The sequence below is a fragment of the Leopardus geoffroyi genome, chromosome A1 (genome assembly GCF_018350155.1).
Source record: "Leopardus geoffroyi isolate Oge1 chromosome A1, O.geoffroyi_Oge1_pat1.0, whole genome shotgun sequence".
NCBI classification, from domain to species: Eukaryota; Metazoa; Chordata; class Mammalia; order Carnivora; family Felidae; genus Leopardus; species Leopardus geoffroyi.
This window is the reverse complement of record NC_059326.1, coordinates 141428590-141447086: the sequence shown is the minus strand read 5'-3', so window position 1 is coordinate 141447086 and position 18497 is coordinate 141428590. Positions and strand designations below refer to the sequence as shown.

General features: G+C 37.8%; 1 protein-coding gene across 9 annotated transcripts in view; it reads left to right on the top strand.

The window, feature by feature from the left end:
* The window catches only part of WDR41 (WD repeat domain 41), a 204551-nt gene that overhangs the window by 184580 nt on the left and 1474 nt on the right, over nt 1–18497 (top strand). For 7 of the 9 annotated variants that reach the window (XM_045496340.1, XM_045496374.1, XM_045496332.1 and 4 more), the window contains 6 exons: nt 3178–3288; nt 9358–9542; nt 12001–12122; nt 13352–13440; nt 14276–14409; nt 16698–16912. In XM_045496340.1, coding sequence (XP_045352296.1) covers nt 3178–3288; nt 9358–9542; nt 12001–12122; nt 13352–13440; nt 14276–14409; nt 16698–16850 — 794 coding nt within the window. In that variant the 3' untranslated portion in view covers nt 16851–16912. Of the gene's footprint in view, nt 1–3177; nt 3289–9357; nt 9543–12000; nt 12123–13351; nt 13441–14275; nt 14410–16697; nt 16913–18497 lie in introns of those variants that run through there. The other 2 variants (XR_006716697.1, XR_006716706.1) reach the window with 1 other exon arrangement.

Below are 18497 nucleotides of genomic sequence, written 5' to 3'. Positions count from 1 at the left end.
TTGTAGTGAGCCAGTCACTTTGAGTTTTGCTGATTTTCCTGCTAACTCAGTGGTTCTCAGATTTTAGTGTGCATTAAAATGACTTGAATGGTTTTTTAAAAAACACACATTACTCAGTCTTACCCCTAGAGTTTCTGATTCAGTGGGTCTGGAGTATGGTCCGAGTTTCTGCATTTCTAACAGGTGTTTTGGTGGTGCTAGGGTTGCTGGCCTGTAGGCCGTACTTTGAGGACTCCTGCCTTAAGTACTTTGATTCTCTTCTTTCCGTCTCACTACTGTTGCTCAGTTCAGGCTCTCATCTCCCCTCTTGCCTGTTCTGTTGTGCTAACCTCCAAACTTTATCTTCCTTCCTCTACTGTAGTGCTTCTCCAGTGCCTTCTCCTCCTCTAGGTTAGGGCTTCTCCGATACATTTCCCAGGAGGTGCTAGGGGTGATCTCTCTAAAAGGCAGGCTACTCCCCTGCTTCCTTTGTCTATAGCAGTCATTTCTATACTCAAATTTCTGACTCGTATGATAGTTCATCTTTTTGGAGATCAACTGAGAGTTGCCAAATTTGTATTTTACTTAGTAAAATCATTAAATACAAAAAAAAAGCTATCATTTACCATCATCATTTTGTAAAAATTACTTTTTAATAAAAAAGTATGAAAAATGTGATCTCAGCAAAGAATAGGACTTTAAACTGAATACATTTTTGTACAAAATGTATGTGGCCCTTATTTTTTTCCCATTTTTGCCTTACATGAATGAAATCTTTGCTCCGGGGGACCAATATAAGACGACCAGTAAGATAAAGTCTAGACTTTTCAGCAGATCACATCCAGTTCTTTATTCTCTTCCTCTTCTCTCCTCTGAGTCCTGTATCACGTGTTTGTCAAAACTGAATTGCCCTGGGTTCTCCCACCTGAGGTGTTTCTCACCTCTTTGCCTTCATTTCTCCAGTCACTCTGTATCAGGTCTTTGCCCCCTACTCATTGTCCTCTTTGATGTTGCTAATTCCTACTTACTCTTTAGGAGCTCCAGAATGACATTTTTTGAGGCTGAAGGCTTGCTTACCTATCCTCTCTGCTCCTAGAAGTTTTTCTTCTGTGTTCTCATAATCTCTTATGTGTCATTTCACTTACTACTTAAAAAAAAACAAACAAACTTCTCTTTGCTTTTTGTTCTTTCCTTGCCCTTCCCTTGCAGAATGTGAGCTCCTTGACAACTAAAGCTTTTTATTCACCTTTCTGTTAAAAGATGGGAGATTTTTATTGAATGAATGAGTAATTGAGTCAATTCATTTATGTGGTAATAAAAGTATTACTAATGCCTCAACAGAAGTTAGAATATCATGTAAAAAAAAGGAAGAAATGAGAATTGGTTATATTCAGAAAATAATTTGTAAAAAATACGTATTCTTAAAAACAAGGTTTTGCATTTTATTAGTTTCATTATAAAATATAGTGCCATTTTTTCTTACATAAAAATACATTTCATTCTTGTAAATAGAGTGTCTTTTCTATTTCCAAGACCAAGCTTGTGCCCGTTTCCTTGGTTTTAAATGTTCCATACTAATTTCTCTTTTTCTATGTGAGGCCGGGCTACTTTCACCAGGAAATACAGCTTGTGAGTACTCATGTAACTGTGAGGCTAATCAGCAAGGCTGTCAGCTCTGACACCTCATCTTGGTTCAGAAAACCAGGCTTTTGTTCTTAACCCTTTTTTAGAATTCACTATTCCTTCTCTTTTGTCTTAGGATCTAATTTACATTTGTTTTATTTCCTTGAAGTTACTACATAGGTGACCCTATGAATACTTGTCTGTAGGGGCCATATTTATGGATTCACTGAACAGTTTCACATTATCTCCAGTACTTGGTAGTTCTTTGTGGAAGCCTCCTTTGTAAGGTTTTTTTGTCCGTATCTGAGGTTACTTTTTGTTAGTTTGATTAAATAAAACATTGCCCATTATTCCACATTCCCAATCTCAAGATCATTTAGTAGTATTCCAACTATAAGTAGAATTTTTACACAAGTTGGACAGGTATCAGGAAGAGTTCTTTTATTTAATGAAAGACCTTCTTTTGCCAGCCACAGTTTGAATGTGAACGGCTCTCAGGATGAAATAACTTTTTCTAGAGATTCATCAGTTGGTAAAATATTATCCAGAGAGATACAAAGGAATGTGGTATGACCCATTTTCCAGAGAGGAATGTAAAAAAATAAAAAGAGAGACTTTAGTAATTAGCCACCACCTGGAAAGGATCTGACTTCTGAGACCTTCCCACTTCTCAGATATTAGTGATCCTAATCTGTGAGCATCCTTAGTACTTGGTACATTGGCTTATTTCTAGCCCTTAATACATTGATTATAAGCTTGTTTATAAGTCTCACTCCCACTCTAGAATGCATTTCAGGGCAGTGACTGGGCCTTATTCACATTTAATATCTAAGTTGCTGGAACATAAAAGATATTTAGTAAATGTTGATAGAATCGCTCCTGTTGATTTGATTTTTGGTTTTCTGTATTGATTAAAGTTAGGATTTATACAAGTTTAAATAAAACTATTTGTTAATGTCAGACAATGAGTAAAGCAACACATTGAACATCTCTTATAGTCAAAAGTATGTTAAAGCAACACATTGAATATTGACATAGAAAAATTATAAGGCATGTTCTCAGAGAACATATAATTTAATAGTTTACACCTAATATAAGGAAAAGTTAAAAAAAATAGCTTCTCACGTCTTTACTGAGTTGAAGTTAAACGTGAATTTGTAGCTTATTTTGTAGCAGTGCATACTGACCTGAGAACATGAGTAGAGAATGATGATGATGGAGATGACTCTGGAATGTGGACCAGTCACTGACCAGGGAGAGAGGGAGGCGAGTTAGCCAGATATACCCTGAAGCCCCAGAGAAGATGGGGATTTCTGGTTGGTAATGGGTTTAGAAGAGTTTTAATAAAAGAACACTTGTAAAGACACACTTATTTGGGATTTTAGTAGGTCATCTCAAACATCTCAAGCATTTGAAAGAAATACTGTGGTATTTATAAGGCTTTTTTTGGAGTTGGGTTTTTCAATATTTTAGATCTTTCTCACTTAATGAAATACTAGCTTTTTTTTCCCACCAGAAATAGAATTCCATCTTCTTTGACCATTTTAATAAAATCATATCTGTATTTTCATTTAGTAATTTTCAGGTTGGTAACACCAACAGGAGAATCACTGGAATGGGATATTCTTGAAATTAAGCGCCTCCTTGATCACCAGGATAATATTCTCTCCTTGGTTAATGTCAATGGTAAGCTTACTGTGTATTTGTTTATATTATGTAAAATTTTGCACTTGTTGACAGAACTTTGGTCTTATTTTGTTCTAGAGTTCTGTAATTACCATCATTAAAATAATGCTTTAGACTAGTACAGGTCAGCAGTCTAATATACTGTGGGGTTTATTCCAGTAGAATTGATCAAGTTTTATAGATAGGTCTAAGATATAGGTCCAAGAAGAATAGAGTGGGGCAGAGAAAAAAGATGATGGGGGAAGCATAATTATCTCAGGTGCTGTGTGATAGCTGTGGGATGACTGTCATGGGCTACAAATACTAATGCCTAGTAGCATTTCAGCATTTTTGGCAGATGGTTCTGGCCAGTTCCTCTTTTGTAGACCACACAGTATAATACTACGTAGCAAGTTATACATTTAGATCAGAAGGAGCAGAATTCAAGTGGATTGCAATCATGATTGAAGACTTCCAGAGAATAACACCAAGATAAAGTAAAGGTCTTCAAAAATTGGGTCATATCTGCCCATCCTCATGGTTGTATGTTTTGACTTGCCAGACATCTTATTTGGCTTCACAGTGATTTTAATCATGTCTCCTGGAATCTGTCATCAGATGGCAGAATAGGATCAGACACTACCAGTCCTGGGATTTGGTTGGCTCACTTTGAAGTAAAATGATGCCTCGTATCATCAGAACTCTGCTGGTTAATTGGTATTCCGGGGTCACACAAGAAGAGTCCTTGGTGGCTTCAGTTTGATAATCTGAAGGAAACCGTAAGAGTTTTGTGAGGATGCCATGAATGTAATGTAGTGGGAGGACTGGACTGCACTCCCAGACCTGAGACCTGGGTTGGCTCTTTTTGAAGAATACTTTGTATAACCTTGAGGCAAAAGGAAAGAGGGGCACAGATAGCACCAAATGTATTCTCCATTTTTATGCCATTTAATCACATGCTCAGATACATGTGTGAATGTCCTTCCCAGCTCCAAAAGGCTCTTGCCTAATAGCCATCTTCTTACACAAGTCTTACTTACTGCAAGTCTTACTAAGGACCAGATTGTCTGTGGTGATAGAAGTTAACATGTTGGGAACACCCTTTGATTTTTCTCTGGGGGTTCTCTTTTCTTCTAGCCATGGATGGCAGCACAGAAGACAAGTTCTTGTTTGGGAGATCCTCTGACACAGAGTCTTAAACTTAAGGGCCCTGGAGCTGCTAAGAAAAGCAAGCATTGTCCTTGCCCATTACACTGGTCATGCCTACTTGTTCTGTTTTAGTGGTAAAACATTGGTGTCATTGATCCAGCACGGTTCCTTATTGAAGGTGATAGGATCTTACTGAAGGTGATAGGTCTTAGCTTCATGGCCCTTCTGCTGTGCAATATGCAAAGAAGCTTAGCTTGTAACAGTTGAACCAGAAAATATTTCTTTGCCAACTTTTAAGGGAAAGAAAATGGAAATCTAAAGCAAAAATATTGTTAATGAAAATTACAGGAAACCCATAGTAGTTTTTACTTTATTAACTCCCTGACTATAAAATTACATTATACATAATAAATAAGCTATAAGCATTTTGAGGAATCCTATATGGTCAAGTAGTCTGTTAAAATTTGAAAATGATATTGTGACAGTCTCTATTTTGTACATAGGTAGGTTTGCTGTCCTGAAGATTTCAGTGATCCTGAAATTATTATGTTGTACGGTTCCCAGCTCCACTCTCAGCCCTGTTTCTTTTACTATCAATTACCAGTGGAAGATGTGGCTAGTTCTGGGTTTGTATTTCATAGAAGTGCATTTTCATGGAGGTGGCCACAGGCAACCTTAGAATGGTAGGACAGAATTCCCATTGATGTGAATAATGAATAACAGAGAATCTGATAATGAATGAAAAAGAGATCTGAATGCCTGAGCAGAAGGTTTTCTAACACAGACATACAAGATAACCTAGTTTATATTTTCTGGCAAAAGGCTCTGGTGCTGCTCCATTTTATTCCTTTTCTTGTGTTGACAGCATGGTATGGTAATCACAAATTATTAGTACTTGTGAGGGAAGGTAGACAGATATAAGAATGGGAGTTCCTACTAAGTGACTTTTTTTTTTTTTTTGAGAGACACAGAGTGTGTGTGGGGGGGAGGGGCAGAGAAGAGGGAGACACAGAATCCAAAGCAGGCTCCAGACTAAGCTGTCAGCACCGACCCTGATGCGGGGCTCAAACCCACAAACCATGAGATCATGATCTGAGCTGCAGTCAGATGCTTAGCTGACTGAGCCACTCAGGTGCCCCTATACTAAGTGACTTTTGATACTAACATAGGATGAAAATCCATCCCTGTATATCATTGAGCTTGTTTTGTGTGAAACATTCTGAGTGACCTGTTTGAGAATATATAGTGATAAATTTATAGTGATAAACTACACTGACGTAGCTGAATGCCAGTATTTTGTTTTAAGTGAAAAATTCCAGCTGGGCACAAATATCTTGTTTCTGTTGCATAGATGAATCACAGACACTCAGGCAGATTAAGTTAGAGCGGACAGCCGTGTGGTCTCAAGTTCAGTTGACTCTGTTATGATGGCATGCAGAGTTAGTGTCAAGAATCTTCACTCCTTAATGTCTCTATTTCTTATGTAGTTTGAATGAAATTGGAAAGAGGAGGGAAAGGGATGGAAAAGAAGGTCATGGAAGTAGTACAGCTTTAACTGTCCCATTATTAGTAGTCCGTTAATAAACTATAGAACTTGGTCTTGGAACCAAGACAAAATAAAGTTTACATGTATGACTGCTGGTAATTTTTTATTTCTAAGAGATTGTTCATCTGATTATTAGATATTTCTGTCCTGGCTTATCTGGTAAATGGAATCATTAAATCATAACTAACTCATCTTTGTATTCCTAAATTAGAAATACTGGAGGTTTTAATACCATTAATTTGGAATAATACTAGGAGCTCAGAATAATGCCAGAGACTCAAAGATAATGTTTGATGTCTTTTTTAAATTCATACACATTTATTATTGGCTTGTTCATCTAGTGCATGAGAAATCCAAGATAGAGGTTAAATGACTTTCTGAGGACTAGATGGCTAGTAACAGAGCCACATTTAGAACTTGGGTTTTTAGACTCACCTTGTATTGTTCTCTTCTACCTTACCTAAATATGTAAGGATTAAAATAAATTACATTTATTTAAGATAGTTTTTAGTGTCAGCAGTAGTACATTTTCTATTAATTATGTAATTTACAAAGTGTCTTGGCCCACTAATTTTATTTTCGTTTAAGGTAATAAAAACTTGTTATTGTAGAAGTAATATCTAGTCATGGTAGAGCAATGAGAAAAGAGTGAGAAACATAAAGTCTGTAAAAAGGAAAATTATCCCACACGACAGTATTAAGCACTGGTCCATATATTTCTAGGTGTTTTTCTGAGAATATGTATGTGTATATCCATATGGCTTGCTGTTTTGTAACTGTATGTCATGAATATATTTCCGTAGCAGTATAAACATACTTTTACAACTAAAATTTTTTTAAGTTTATTTATTTATTTTGAGAGAGAGAAAGAGAATGCAAGTGACAGAGGGGTAGAGAGAGAGGGAGAGTGAATCCCAAGCAGGGTCCACACTGTCAGCACAGAGCCCGACTCAAGGGCTTGAACCCACGAACCATGAGATCATGACCTGAATCGAAGTTGGACTTTTAACTGAGCTACCCAGACACCCCTACAACTCAGTTTTTAATAACAGTTACTGTTTAATTTTATAGAAGTCTTATTTATTCAGTTCCCAATTCACACTGTTAATATTACGTATAATAGCCTTGTTACATTTGTCTTTTATGTGCTTTCCTCAGGATAAATTTCTAAAAGTGGAATTGTTGGATCAGTGGGTTTACATTTTTTTTAAGGTTTTGATGCATATCACCACATTTGAAAGGATTGTACCAATTTATACTAGGACATTAGTACGGAAGTATGTTGATTTTATGCTTTTGCCAGCATTGGGGACTTTGCTATTTTTTCATCTTTCCCAGTTTTCAAGTCATTGAGTAGTATCTTACTGCTTTATTATTATTTTTTAATGTTTATTTTTGAGAGATAAAGATTGCACATGCAAGCTGGGGAGGGGCAGAGAGAGAGGAGGAGACAGAGGATCTGAAGCAGGCTCTGTGCTGTCAGTGCACAGAGCCAGATGCGGGACTCAAACTCAGGAACTGTGAGATCATGACCAAAGCCAAAGTTGGTCACTTAACTGACTGAGGCACCCAGGTGCCCCTCTTACTGCTTTTAGATTTTTTTGATTATTAAGGCACTTGAACATCTTTGCACATGTTTACTGACCATTTGTATTTGTTATTTTGTCTGTTCAGGTCTTTTGCCCACTTTCTGTGATGGAGTATTTATCAAAATTTGGTTTCCAGGAACTCCTTATTTATCAAGTATAATAAACCCATTTTGATACCTGAGTTGCAAATTTTTCCCCGTCTTTTGTCATTTAAATATGATTGTTTTCACTAAGCAGATATTTACATCTGTATCATTCTTTCCCCACCCTGCCTCCTTTAGAGCTTTTTAGCACTCCATATTTATTAAAGCATTTACCTTTATTTTTTCAATCCTTTAAGTACTTTTAATGTTTTAATGTATTTGAAACTTACTTTGGCCTATGTAAAATAACAGAAAAAATATATATTGCTCTCTGCCCCCAGTTCTTGGCACAGAGCTCCTAAAACCATTGTAATTTCCTAAGTGATAAGAGCTCAGGGAGCATCTTTTGTTCTAATATTTGGTCTAATATTTGCTGATTGATATTTCTTGGAATTTTCTGAGTGATAGTAGTGACTTTTGTTCTAATGAGACCTTTGTTTCTTGGTGGGCTTCTAGATGGGGGCTGGTCACCAGAAAGACCAGCCATGACTAGAAACTTGGAAGTTTTAGCCTACCCCTCATTTTCCACAGAGGGGCTGGAAATGGAATAATTGATCATGCTTATATGATGAAGCCTCCATAAAAATCCCAACAATGTGGGGTTTGGAGAGCTTCCTAATTGCCCAGCATGTAGAGATGCTGGGAAAGTGGCATGGTTGGAGAGGGCATGGAAGCTCCACAGCCTTCCCACACACCCTGTCCTACACATCTCCTTCATCTGGGTGTTCATCTTTGTCTTTTATCGTATTTTATAATAAACTGGTAAACAGTAAACTGTTTTCCTGAGATCTGTGAGCTTCTCTAGCAAATTAGTTGAACCCAAGGAGAGGGTATGAGAGCCTCTGATTTATAGCTGATTGGTTAGAAGCACAGGTAACAACCTGGACTTGCGGTTGGCATCTGAAGTAGAGGGAGTCTTGTGGGACTGAGCCCTTAACCTGGGGGATCTGATGCTTCCTCCAGGTAGAGTGTCAGAAAGGAGTTAAATTGTAGGACACTCAGCTGGTGTCACAATTGCTTGGTGTGGGGAACCCCCACACCACATCTGGTGTCACAAGTGTTATATGGTAGTAGTGTGATAGTAAAAGAGAAACATAGGAGAAGGGTCTGTTCCCTCCCCTTCCCCTCCCTTCTTTTAATGTTTATTATTTATTTTTGAGAGAGACAGATAGAGTGCAATCAGGGGAGGGTCAGAGAGAGCAAGACACAGAATCTAAAGCAGGCTCCAGGCTCTAAGCTGTCAGCACAGAGCCCAATGCAGGGCTCGAACTCATGAACCAAGAGATCAAGACCTGAGCCAAAGTCGGACGTTTAACTTACTGAGCCACCCAGGTGCTCTGGGTCCGTCTTCTAAATAGTATATGATCCAAGATAAGGTTCTTTTATTTCTGTTCCCCAAATAGTTAACCAAATATTCCAGTGTGAGGCATTTCTTCCCTCACTGGATTGAAATGCTGTTATGACATACTAAATAAGTAAACTTGAGTATGTTTCTGGTCTTGCTATGCTGTTATATTGATCTTTTTGTTTGGCTTGTCTAGGTACCTCACTATTCTAAATGCTGTGTGGTTTTATAGAGCATTACTACCCGGCAGTCTATTTCTTTTTTACCTTTAGCGTATGTAAAATGATCACTAAAGAGACAAATATGAACTCTGCCTAGATTTGAGTTTTGTAACTGGCTCCCATGTTGGAGAAATGATCATCTGGAATATTCTGGACTGGACAGTGCAGGCCCGTGAATGCAACTTCTGGGACCCATCTCCACAGCTGGACACCCAACAAGAAATAAAACTCTGTCAAAAACCTAATGACATTTCTGTTCATCACTTCACATGGGATGAAGAGGTAAAGAAAAAAAAATCTGTAAACTTGTCTTTTTTAATACACCCAGTGTCTAATTTTTTTTTTAAGTTTATGTATTTTTGAGAGAGGGAGAGAGAATCTCAAGCAGGCTCTGTGCTGTCAGAGCAGAGCCTGATGTGGGAATTGAACTCATGAACTGTAAGATAATGACCTGAGGCAGAAATTTTTATTTTTATTTAAAAATTTTTTTTTTCAATATATGAAATTTATTGTCAAGTTGGTTTCCATACAACACCCAGTGCTCATCCCAAAAGGTGCCCTCCTCAATACCCACCACCCACCCTCCCCCCCTCTCACCCCCCATCAACCCTCAGTTTGCTCTCAGTTTTTAAGAGTCTCTTATGCTTTGGCTCTCTCCCACTCTAACCTCTCTTTTTTTTTTTTTTTTCCCTTCCCCTCCCCCATGGGTTCCTGTTAAGTTTCTCAGGATCCACATAAGAGTGAAACCATATGGTATCTGTCTTCCTCTGTATGGCTTATTTCACTTAGCATAACACTTTCCAGTTCCATCCATGTTGCTACAAAGGGCCATATTTCATTCTTTCTCATTGCCACGTACTATTCCATTGTGTATATAAACCACAATTTCTTCATCCATTCATCAGTTGATGGACATTTAGGCTCTTTTAATTTGGCTATTGTTGAGAGTGCTGAGCAGAAATTTTTAAACTTAATCTCATGATGGATATAAAAAGGGTATCATTCCCCGTATTCAAGTTGTGCTTTAAAATGTCTGATATTTTTCAGGGTGCCTGGGTGGCTTAGTTGATTAAGCGTCCAACTTCAGCCCAGGTCATGATCTCAAGGTTGGTGAGTTTGAGCCCTGTGTTTAGGCTGCTTCGGGCACTGTGCTGACAGCTCAGAGCCAGGAGCCTACTTTGGATTCTGCATCTTCCTGTCTCTCTGCCCTTCCCTCTCTCATAATAAGTAAAGCTGTCTTTTTTTTATTTTTTGAGCTGTCTCTCAAAAATAAGTAAACGTTAAAAAATTTTTTTTAATGTTCTGATATTTTTCATAGATTGCAGAACTTCCATTAAAAAAGCATTTTAATCTTAGCTCCTGTCTGTGAGGCAAAGAAGTGATTACATGTCTATAGATTTAAAAACTGTTGAAATCTTTGGTTGGATGAAATAAGAGTTATGGCCCTAAAAATTATGTTTTTTATTTGGTACCTTTTTTGCTTGTAAAAATTAGTATTTAAAGTTTTTTCATTTTGTATTTTTTCTTCTCACAAATTTTGATTGAGGTGTATTAATTGCTATAAATGCTTGATAAAGCATTACTGTTTTCCCTAGTATTTCTTCTTTTATAGAGGTTTGTTTTTTCTATAAGGGGACAGTAATTATTGATTATAGGTGATTGATAGAGTGACTCTGATGAGTAATAGCTGCCCAAGAGTTCATTAATTGTCCAGCCGTGTTTATAATTTCCTTTGTGCTCTTTGGTACGTCACTTAAACTGCACAGATTTCCTGATTTGTAGAACTAGTTTTTGGGGTTTCTTTGCATTTGAATTGCTACCCATAGGGCTCTAGATTTTAGCACATTGACCAGTTTTCATTAATGCTTCTGACACTTGCCCTCACTTTGTGCTGCTAAGTGCAGAGTACTGATCCAGAGGATCAAGGGGATCTTTCCACATTTAAACTCTGGTAAGCCTTGAGGGCATGCTATGGTCTAGATACTGTGAGTCTGAGTTGGGTTTGTAGGCCTCGATGTAAGAGAAGAGAAGAATTCCTCAAGAGAATTTTTTTGGTAAAAACAGGGAGGCTAGATCTTTAGGGATTTTTGAAAGGTCTGCCTCACTGGGGTACCTATTGCATAAGAAAAGGATTCCCAGGCAAGTGCTACCAAAAGTCTAGTGATGTGCAAAATAATTTCAGAAGCTAGGTAGTGTGGTGTGAGTCAAGAGCAAGGGACTGGAGTAACATGACCTTGATTCTAGTATCAGCTCCATGTCTGAACTTAGTGTGTCGCTTTAATCTTCTAAAATTTTAACTTGTTTCTCTGGAAAATGAGATATTGTTAGGCTATAAGAAGAAAAATATTGGTAAAAGTACCTTCCAAAGATTAAAGTTGTTTTCTAATAATACATTTGGAAAAAATGTTTTCTGTGAATTCTTCGGAGGATCTTAAGATGATAGTGCCACTATAGCATAGGCTTTTTTGTGTCCTTGCATTTGTAGGTCTCTTGCATTCTTAAGGGTATAGTGTTAGGTGAATGAAAATCTAGGTTGTGCCTCAGCAGCTCCCACTGTACCGCCAGTCTGCCAGCCAGAGTTCCTCTTTCTCGCTGTCATACAGAACTTCTTTGGAAGTTCCCTATTGAATTCGGAAGGTAATAGTGGCCTTCTGATGTCATAGCAGAACTGGAAATCTGTTGTACTACGTAGTGGTAAGGATTAATTTTATGTCAATTTCTGAACTTTTCTCCTGACCAGAATGTATTTGCTGCCGTTGGAAGGGGTTTATATGTGTATAACCTTCAAATGAAGCGTGTGATTGCTTGCCAGAAAACTGCCCATGACTCCAGTGTCCTGCACATTGCCAAACTTCCAAACAGGTACTAGAAGGTGGGCCAGAGTAGCCCATGAGCTGTAGTCTGCCAACTGTAGTTTAATGAAAAAATACCACCCTAACTTTGACAAAGATCATGTTAGTATTATTTAAAAAGGTCATTTACAGGGGTGCCTCGGTGGCTCAGTTGGTTGAGCGTCTGACTTCAGCTCAGGTCGTGATCTTGGGATTTGTGAATTCGAGCCCGGCGTCGGGCTCTATGCTGACGGCTCGGAGCCTGGAACCTGCTTCAGATCCTGTGTCTCCTCTTTCTTCCCGTCGTCCCATCCATTCTACAACAAATGAAATAGATTCCCATTTCCCAGATCCACCATGGTAATTTCTGAAGTGGCAAAGTTATTTGGCTCCATGGTTTGACCTGTTAGATTCTTTTAGAAATGGAGAATACCCATGGCTGTCTCTAACAAAAGAGTTTGTAGTAAAGTGTTATAAAATTTACAAGAAGTAGACTTTGGGCACTATGTGCTTATTTTTCTTCTTGTGTTTTCCATAAACCCACCTTATTGTTGCAGTTGTTGATGGCCAGAAAGAAATGGTCATCTCCTTGTTATGTGGGGCTACTAAGCAAGGGCTTTCCTCTAAGGGTAAATTTGGCTTCTGAGTTTCTAGGGATGAAATTGTAGGAGGGGAATACTATTTTCTCTGCAGGATACTTTTAGAGTGAGAGCCACCCTGAGAAGAGATACAGTGAGAGGAGGGAAGGGGACTGTTCAGGATATTGTGAAAGTGTAATTAATTCATAATTTTCCTGAATACATTAAAAAAAATTTTTTTTACATTTATTTAATTTTGAGAGACAGAGGCAGAGCACAAGCAGGGGAGGGGCATAGAGAGAGGAGGAGACACAGAATCAGGTTCCAGGCTCTGAACTGTCAGCACAAGGTCTGATGTGGGGCTTGAACTCACAAGCTGTGATAATCATGACCTGAGCTGAAGTCAGACACTCAACTGACTGAGTCACCCAGGCGCCCCACATTTTTAAAAACGGGATGATACATTTGTCACATTTAAGCCAGTGGGACAATATAACATGTGCCCTTCCTGAGGAGTGCTTTTACTTTGCATTGTCAAGCCATGTTAAATAGTGATTTTTATCAACTCCTGCCAAGAGCTGAAGAGAAGCAGTTGAGGGCGCTGATTTCTTTCACTGCAAATTTAGCATAGGCCCTTGTTGTGCACTTGCTTTTTGTTAGTTATTTATTTTTTTTCTGACAGGCAGTTAATCTCATGCTCGGAAGATGGCAGTGTACGCATTTGGGAGTTAAGAGAAAAACAGCAGCTTGCAGCTGAACCTGTACCAACAGGTGTGTCTTTTCTCCTATGAAAAACAGAAGAAAGGCAGTTAAGTGCAACCACAGGAATAATATACAGTGCTCCAAATAGGCATGTTTACGTGAAGCATATGCTAATTGGGATCTCAAATTCACATCTTAATGTTGCTTTAATGTAGAACTGCCTATTTCAATTCAAGTCAACTAGTATTTTACTGTTTTAAGGGGAAACTCTTACTTTCTGGTAATCTGAACAAATGGCCCATTGAAGTATTCAATCATTTTATATTGTCTATCATAATGCTTGATACACAAATGGGATTTGTACCATCAGTTGTCACATTAAAGTGTTCTTTCAGCCTGGAAGCATTAACATCGAACTCAATTTATGGAAAAATACACTTTTGTGTTTATATCATAATCTCCTGAGCTCTTGACCTGCAGGTATTTGGTTTGAAAAACAAAATCCTGGTTCATTAGCATCCTTTGCATAGGAAATCCGATGCTAGTACCTCTGGAGTTTCTTTTGGTCATCTGAAGTCATAGGGTATTGTATTTGGACATATATGTGGCTTTTCATCTACCCTTTGTTGATCTGAGTTGTGTGGTTTTTGTTTTGTTTTGTTTTGTTTTTTTGACACTGGCATTCAGGCCTTTTGCTGGTCTCTTCTATTCCCAGTGCATTTTGTCATGTGAATGCACCTTCACCAGTGGGTGAGGAGGGCAATAAAAGAGATGAGCAACAAACCTTGTAGTTAAGATGAAAGGAAGTAACATATTTACATTTAAATTTTCTGTTTTTCTGATCTTTTATTCTGAGTAGAGAGCATAGTAATTTTGGGAATGACTGAAATGATTACTTTTCTAGGTTTTTTTAACATGTGGGGATTTGGAAGAGTAAACAAACAAGCCAGCCAACCTGTTAAAAAGCAACAGGAAAATGCCACTCCGTGTTCATTGGAGCTTATTGGAGATTTGATTGGACACTCCTCATCTGTGGAGGTATTATTTTTAATAGGCATATAAAGGTTTAGGGAATTCCCACTTTTGCATCTCGCTGCTCTTCATTCAGTTGGTATCGTTTTTTTTCTGAATCTAAACAGGGATAGGTTATAGTACATGCAATTAAGATCTCCCTTTACAGAGATACCATGTGAGTAAGCAAGGAATGTTTTACTTCTAAATATGGGCTTAATCACCATTATTTGTGAGATGGAGACAGCCAACAATGGGACAAGGTGAATAATGTGGAATACATATGTTTAACAGTAGTAGAGGGTGCGTGGACAGTTGGGGTTATATGTAGAGTTAAAGTCTTCCAGAATTGAATTCAGGGGGTCTTAATCAAATTCAAGAACAGAGCCCTGTTTTTACCTCCTTTTGAAGGATATATTGTTAGCTTCATAAAACACAGGGCTTGGTTAGCGTTGTGCATATATGAAAATATTAGTTGAGAATTATGTATACAGTTCAAACTTGGGGAAATCCAAATACGTTAGTATTTTACTATATACACTATTGCCTATAATGAAAGGAATAAGATCAATTGAGATAGATGATTGGAACTGATAACAGTATAAGCAGAGCCTTAAGGATTGAATTTCTTGAATTGTTTTTCCCTGTCTCATTGCCAGGGAGGAACGAATTACTTTCCATGTGGAAGTGCATTTATGCCTAGCATTCATTTCTTCTATCTTAGGGCAGTGTACTAGACACTGGAGTTTACAAAGAAACCTAAAACATAATCCTTACCCTCTTGGGACTCATACTTGAGTAGACAGGAAGGCTATAGATCTAGTAAGCTGTTAACCTAAGCTGTTTAGGATAGACCCAGATGATTGTACCCAGTGAGTACTCAGCAATTAGGAGAAGATGGTTAGTGGAAAATAGAAAATGGACTTGACCTGTACCTTGAAGGTTAGGGAGGGTTAACATAGATAGCCTTATGACGGTAAGTTTCCTGATGTTGGGTATCCTGTCTTGTTTATCTTTGCTTTCCTCTAACAGGTAGCCCAATTGTTTTCATTTTGTCCTGCTTTTTAACTTTGCTTAGGTGGTTATAGTGTAGTTGGGGAGTAAGGATGTAATGTGGTAGACAGAAGTGCAAAGATAGGATCTCCTTGCTGGCAAAGAGCAGACTGGCTAGGCTGGAGCAGTGGTTTCCCGTGAATAGACGCCAGTAGGAGATTAAGCCTGAGAAAGTAGTTTTGGGTCAGATTATGAATGTCCTTGTATGTAAGGCTGAAGAATTTGGACTTAATTTTTAAAATAGGTACCCATTAAAGGTTTTTAAATGGTGGGGGAAACATTCAAAGTGGCCTATTTGCTGTCAAGTGTTGACCCTGAAGTATTTTTTTTTAAGTGTCTATGAAATTTTTAAGTGTTACCTCAATTTCCTCATTCCTTTTATATTTTTATCCTTACCCTCTAGCCATCTAAATTCTTTCTCTTCCATCTCCTGTAGTATTTGCTTCCATAATTGCCCCTCTTCTATCCCATCAGCTGAGGCCTTATCGTGCTATCTTCAAAACTGTGTGTTATTTCAGAGAGAACTCTCATCCTCTTGTTCTTTAATGTTGTATTTCTATCCTTTATTTCAGTCTTGCCTTTGAGGAGCTCTGTTCTTCATCGGTGTTCATGCTGCCTTCTCACCAACACTCTGTATTTTTTATTCTTAGCTCCCAGCCTTTCACTATGCATGACCTTCCCTTTATTTGGGAAATTTTGTTTTTGAACCGTTGACATTTTCAGTGGTTACTGATCTATGTTCCCTTTTTCTGTGGCAAATCATAGTGTGAACTACATTTTTTAGGACCTGATTAGGACCTTTGTTTTAACAACTGAACTAGCACCTTTTTCATGGTAGTGCCATCTATTATGCTGGGTTCCCTAAGTAAATGCTTACTGACTGATTAGAGAGCTGAAGCCAGTGTTTATCATACAGAATTTGGAATTCAGACATTTTACTGGTAGCTATTAGTGCGTACAAAAAATGATGAAGCAATTCTGGCAGGACTTCTGATATAAAACCAATACTTGAAGAATTAGATTATGGTAAAATTGAGAAGATTCAATGGGAATTCATGTATTTCACACACAAAAAATAGCTGTTACAGTTCTGATTATTAAAATACAGGATATTAGTCACATAAATAGACCATTAATTTCTCATGAAAAATGATAAGGAGTTTTATATTCAGAACCAAAGAAGTGTCCAAGGTACATATTTTACAAGCCATGTTAGTGTATAATTAGCCTTGCCTCTTCTCTTTATTTAAATGTCTTTACAGATGTTTCTGTACTTTGAAGATCATGGACTAGTGACTTGTTCTGCTGATCATCTCATTATTTTGTGGAAAAATGGAGAAAGAGAATCTGGATTGCGCAGTTTAAAATTATTTCAAAAACTGGAGGAGAATGGTGACTTACATCTTGCTGTGTAGTTGAAGGAATTTGGAATACTTGTGCATGAACCTTGAACATCAAATATAGGGTAATACTCAAATTTGTATTGTATTATTTATTTTTTAGTAATCTCCACACCCAGTGTGGGGCTTGAACTCAAAACCCTGGGGTCAAGAGTCATATGCTGTAATGACTAAGCCAGCCAAGTGCCCCTTGTAATGTATTACTTTTTCTTGTTACTCCATAAAATTCTGGTTGAATTTTTTTTTTTTTTTTTTTTTTTTGGTGGGCCTGCAAACCAGCAGCAACTTGCTTCTCAGGTATTTGTTTAACTTAAGAAATGGGTCTAATTTAGCAGTGAATTTTCAAAAGTACTCAGATCAGAGCACAAATATTGGTTGATACAGAACTAAATTATACATGGCATCTGTATAGAAAATTTTTTAATTAGGCTTAAAGAAAATTCGATACCAGAAATTGTATGAGCTTATGTTTAACAAAGGAAAGTGCTCGGACCTCTCACTCCCTTTATTTAGCATACTTTTGTTGCTTCTACATTATTACCACCAAAAATTATTTTTTTTAAAAGGTACATGTACATTTTTTGTTGGTGGTGCCAAATCAATCATTTTTTGTTTTAGTTTACTACAATTCCTCTAAACTCAGATCAATAGGAATCTTATCAGGGTATATTCCCCCCCTGCCCCCAGCCAAATAACTGTTAGCTAGATTGGTACTAGACCAGCACCTGCCCTTCATATAGGCCAGGGATGACAGCTAGGTCACTAAAGACTTCTGTCGCAGGTCAGAGACGGTGAGCCCAAAGTGCTTGATTTGTCTTACCATTGCTTCAGATAGGAAATACTTGAGAATGACTTCATTTGTGTAGTTACTTGCAGTGACCACTCAGATTTAATCATCTTCCTCACCCCAGCAACCTTAAAACAGAATACTTTCCTCCCTTTGGGTACTACTAAAGAATAAAAATTTAAAAAGAAAAGTGGGTGACCCTTCCCCTTTCTGCTGACTCATGTGTTCAGCCCATACAGCCTAAATGGAATCTTTATAAACTGTTTTTTCCCCAACCATCCACAGATGAAAAGACCTAAAGTCATCTGTGCCACACCAGTGCCCTAATATTAGGAATGAGTAAAGGCAAGTGATACTATTAATTCACAATGAAGATAGCTTTATGGAGAAATATATTAAAATCTCTCTGCCAGCTTTCTAAGTTTTCATCCTAACGTTAGAGCATGAGTAGTATCCCTAAACCAGACAGACATGCATTCTAGTCTTAGTGCATCATATTGTTTATCACTTTAGTTAAGTGTCTCCAAGTCATTTTCAGGCTTTTAAATTTTCCTCTATAGATGGACTTTCTTCCATTACTAGCTAGCTTTTTCTTTGGAAATTCTACATGAGGTCTTGAGTTGTGTAAGACCTCTTCAATCAATTATACAAGGAATTCATAGCTTTTTAACTGCTTTATTTCCTAATATGTTTTGGGGTAGCATTTTCAGGTAGTAATCTATTCCTACGGAGTGATGGAAACCATAGGTGAAAGCTCCAACTCAGAAAGATGGGAGATTGTAGTAACAGCCCAGACTGGACTGCTGCTAAAAAGTTGAACTTGCAACAAGTTGCAGGCCCTTATGACTCCATCCTCTGGCTGTATTCACATAATA